The sequence below is a fragment of the Asparagus officinalis genome, chromosome 6 (assembly GCF_001876935.1).
Source record: "Asparagus officinalis chromosome 6, Aspof.V1, whole genome shotgun sequence".
Taxonomy (NCBI): domain Eukaryota; kingdom Viridiplantae; phylum Streptophyta; class Magnoliopsida; order Asparagales; family Asparagaceae; genus Asparagus; species Asparagus officinalis.
Window position 1 is genome coordinate 4,470,414 of NC_033799.1, and position 4,793 is coordinate 4,475,206.

Below are 4,793 nucleotides of genomic sequence, written 5' to 3' on the forward strand. Positions count from 1 at the left end.
AATGTCCATCTGGAAAAGTTGCTTACAATAAGAGAGCAGACTACATTCTTTCTTTGAATATACCACTTCATGAAGCGACAAATAAAGGTTTTTCCTTGAAAAGCCTAAATATGGCTGTTTTCCTGCTTGAACTCATATTAATGACCTATATTTCCATAATTCAGAGCAGGTTGAAGAATTTAACAAGCTGAAGGCAACAAAGAAATTGGAAGGCAAGGAAGTGTAAGTTACAGATCATTTTTGTATTGAAAACTGTCTTCCAACTATGGAAAACTGTCTTCCAACTATGGACTATATCCTCAGTAAGCTTTTTCTTGCAGAGCTAATGATGAGATTGTACGGCCAAGAGTGCCTCTAGAAGCATGTCTAGCAAGCTTTTCAGCTCCTGAGGAGGTGCATGATTTTTACAGTACAGCACTAAATTCCAAGACCACAGCAATCAAGTAAGTCATTGATTGTATACAAGAAAATGACATTAAAATAGAATTTCTCCCTCTAGCCTCGGTTTATGTATTGTATTCTTTCAATTTGTTCCTTGCCAGTTTATATGAGATGATGTGTGCTGCTTTTTCTCTTTATTACAATGAACATCAAATTAGTAATTGAGTTTAGCTGCATTCTGTTAGTTTTTGACTGATTTATTTCATCGAGAACTGGTGAAACTTCTAGTCAGATAATTACTTCTTACTCCATTGTTCTTTTTAGAAATATTCTTTCTGAGGAATAGGTTCCACCCATGTGGTTGCTCCTCCAGGACTCAGGCACAGGACAAGTCCTCTTTAAATGGCCAACTCTTATCGCTGATCTTCTTTGTTTTTGTTGCACGAAAAATTGAGGCTGGAATTTCTTTACCAATTACATCTGATTATCTATAAAGTAGAAAAGAATTGACAATTACACCCTAAAGGATTTCCCATAAGGTCTATATCGTTGAGAACTGATGCAGAGCCAGAAATTCTGTAGCTAAGATCGGTGACGTCCTGAATACACTATGCTATAGTTTTCTTTTAAAGTTATGTCATTATGCTATTAGGCTATCACTATTTTCCATTTAGGAATTTGTTATTGTTCATTGTCGCATTTTTTTAATTTTCTGATGATCTGTATGTGGGGTTGATTTTTGACTGGATGGATGAACATAGGCTAAAAGATTGCAATAATTCTAGTTCTGAGCTATGCTTTGTATGCCCTCCCATCATATTTTTCTTTAAAACGTGGAGAAAAGGAGTTAATGCAGCAGTGATGTATAGCAGTATTGACATAACATAATAGAATCTTCTTAGTATTTATCCAAGAATCCGAAATTCCATTTAATTGTATTGCAGAACCACGGGTTTGACTACATTCCCAGATTATTTAGTACTGCATATGCGCAAGTTCGTGATGGAAGAGGGATGGGTGCCCAAAAAACTCGGTAATTTTTCCTATTTCCGTGTTCCTATTGAGGTCGAGTATATCCTTGAAGTTTATTGATTATATTAAGCACTTTATTGTCCAAATGAAACTGTACACGTGTGTTTGTCATGTGTGTTTCAGATGTTTACATAGATGTTCCCGATATTATTGATATCAGTGACATGCGTAGCAAAGGGGTTCAGTCAGGGGAAGAACTGCTCCCGGAAACAGGTACTTAATGCTAGGCGTTTGTGTAAGCTCTGTATGAGTTAATGAAGGGTAATGGAAAAGTTTTTAACATTGTGAACCTTGCTCTGTTGTTACTTATCCTAAGAACCTTGAAATTGTTGTCATATTAGCAGGTCCTGGGGGTGAGAAGCCGGAACCTACCAATATTGTTCCAAGTGAAGATATTGTTTCAAAGCTTGCAGGCATGGGGTTTAATTACCTCCATTGTCAAAAAGCTGCTATTAACACCTCGAACACGGGAGTTGAGGATGCAATGACTTGGTTGCTGTCTCACATGGATGATCCAGGTATTGAAACATATTTTCTAGTTTAATGTTGATTTGAAATCGTGCAAAGTGTTGACTTGGATTATATTACATAGAAAGTTCTTTTGAGGTTATTTTGTGTAACTCTTTGCAGACATAGATGATCCTATAACTAATGAGTCTCGAACAACGGACTCTTTTCCCATAGACGAAGCAAGTGTTGAAACTTTAATTTCATTTGGATTTCAAGAGGATGTTGCTCGGAAAGCATTGAAAGCCTCGGTATATTTCCTGATAGTGTGGTTGTGATATATGCTCATGTCATTCATGAGACGCATCCTTTTTCTGTTGTATCACCTGATGCTTCAGGATTTCTTGACTTGCTTTTCTTAGCTGGAAATGTTTCAATAGTATTGCTTAAAAATCTTGTAGGGTGGGAATATTGAGAAAGCTACAGACTGGATATTTAATCATCCTGATGCTTCCAGCTCGATGGATACAGATGGCACATCAAGTAGCACAGTAGCAGGTGATCAAGGAGTGCCTGATGGAAGTGGCAGTAAGTTTCCTTGACCATGTAGAGTTTCTTGAATAATAGTTGTTGAAGTTTGCATTCGACATGCTATAGTAGAGTTTCTGATAGTGGTTTATTTATGGAGTTACCTGGACGTGTGTATGTCGGGTAAGTATGCGTATGTTATATGAAGCTGCATGGTGGGTCACTCCAATACGTGTACGTTTATGTTATATGACAGAGGTTAGTCTTTGAACTTTATTGAAGCATACACTTATAAGCTGTTAAAAACACAACATTTAGTCCCTTTTCTTTTACTAAAAATCAATTCATCTTGCCCACCGAGGGTGACCTGGACGGTGGGGAGGTTCCAATATGGCTCCCATGGTTTTGAGTTTGAATTCGAGTGGTGTTATCAACAAAAAAATAAAAATAAAATAATGATAATGATGATCATAATGATCATCATCATCTTGTGATTATTCAATGAATGAATGTGCAAAGTCTCAAGCGATACGGATCTCTTTGAATATTTACTTATAGAGTGCTCGTTGAGATGAATGGTGTGGAATGGATCTCATCCATTAGGGAGGCTCTTACATTGTGCGTTGAGTTTGAACAAAATTTTAGTTGAAGGCCCCAGATCAAATTGAAGGCGATCATTCACCAATACACACACCGCAGCATTAGTTTAGGATAACTCATACTGTTAGCAGTCAAAAAAAAAAAAGTGTAACCTTCCAACTGGGGACTCAACCTTTGACTGTGATCTCCCCTGAGTCGACGGGGATGTAAGATCATACTATTGGATACTCTTATTGTAGGCTATTGTGGTGTGATTGCAAATAAGTGTCTATAATAGTCATGAGGATGTTTTTATTTTTTTATGGTTGAGATTTGTCACTGTCTGCAAGAGGATGTAAGATCACAGAACAATAGAATGTGTGAATAGTTTGCTTCTTATTGTAGTCACTAGTCAAATATAAATAAGGGTTTTTCTTTTTAATATTAGAGACCACCTTTAAAATACAGTCACTTTATGGAAACCACCTTGGATCGTTAGACCATCTTTAAAAGGGGCTTTTTGGTGCAATCAACAATTTTGACCCACTTGCCAATCAGAATTTCTCTGAAATTCTGAAAATACTGTTATAATACTCGCATTAAAGGCTCATGACTTGTATGCTAACCACAAATGGCAGTGAGTCACATGCATTCAATGTAAAATTTTCAAGGATACTTTTGGGGAGAAAATTTGATTGGACAGTGGATTATGGTGGTTGATTGACCACGAATCCCCTTCAAAGATGGTTTATGTATTAATTGACGATTGAAGGTGGTTTCTATAGAATGATCCTATTTTAAGGTGGTTTCTTGATCCTACCTTAAAGATGGTCAAGAGAAAGGGGAAGAGAGGCACCGCGCGGGGGGTAAATAATTATTTGGGGAACTTTCTGCATATTACCTCAAAACCCTGGTAGATAAATGGGGTTAAGCACTTGCATCTGTTGTGTTTCCCTTTAGTTTCCAAGAGCATACTTAGTGCAAACGACATGCATATGTATAAAATAATCAGATTCGGTTTCTGTAATACTCAAATGCCACTTGTTACATTAAATGGTGCAAAGTTTTTGCAAGTTCCTCAAAACTTTGCTAGAGATGGGGGAGGGGGGAAATTTAAAGTTTGTTTTTCATTGATTAGTATACTTTATTGCTTAACTTCCGAAGTTGTTAATAGTTTATGTGTTGCTTGGTAAATATGAATACGATTTCTTATAGTTTAGTTTTTACCAGTAAATTTAAGTACCCTTTTGCACTTCAGAATACAGGCTTAAGGGGTTTGTGAGCCACATGGGCACCTCGACTCACTGTGGCCACTACGTCGCCCACATCCTCAAGAACGGGAGATGGGTAATCTTCAACGACAGCAAAGTTGGTGCATCCATCGACCCGCCAAAGGACATGGGCTACCTCTACTTCTTTGAGAGGATGGGCATCTAACAGTTGCAACAACAAGAAGAAGCAATTGATGACGCCACAAACTTTTCATATTAACACACCAATTGCTTTGAAATAGCAGGATGTCATTTGTCTTTTTTGTGCATCTGATTTCCATGCTGCCTGTTGTGATCGACTGTAATTTGTTTCACACGGTGGCTGTTGCATTCTCACCATAAATGAAAGAGTTCGTGGATTTTACACCTGTTGTGCTTTGATTTACGATCGCCAATAAGACTCTTGTAGACGTTTCTTGCGTTCTTTGATGTAGACACCTGTGGGACTCGTGAGGGTGTGCTGTTTTGTTTCATTATTGAAATTAAGAGTGCGAGTGGTCGATGGGGAACCAGCAGAAGATACGTTTTGTTAGAATACCTGATACATTTGATTTA

At 37.6% G+C, this 4,793-nt stretch overlaps 1 protein-coding gene across 1 annotated transcript in view; it reads left to right on the forward strand.

Moving 5' to 3' along the window:
- Positions 1–4,793, forward strand: part of LOC109845306 (ubiquitin carboxyl-terminal hydrolase 14-like) — an 11,880-nt gene extending 7,087 nt beyond the window's left edge. The window contains 9 exon segments of the mRNA XM_020414544.1: positions 1–87; positions 165–222; positions 321–443; positions 1,326–1,414; positions 1,537–1,626; positions 1,758–1,931; positions 2,044–2,171; positions 2,322–2,448; positions 4,226–4,793. The exon segment at positions 1–87 is cut by the window's left edge and continues 15 nt beyond it. Coding sequence (XP_020270133.1) covers positions 1–87; positions 165–222; positions 321–443; positions 1,326–1,414; positions 1,537–1,626; positions 1,758–1,931; positions 2,044–2,171; positions 2,322–2,448; positions 4,226–4,404 — 1,055 coding nt within the window. The 3' untranslated portion in view covers positions 4,405–4,793.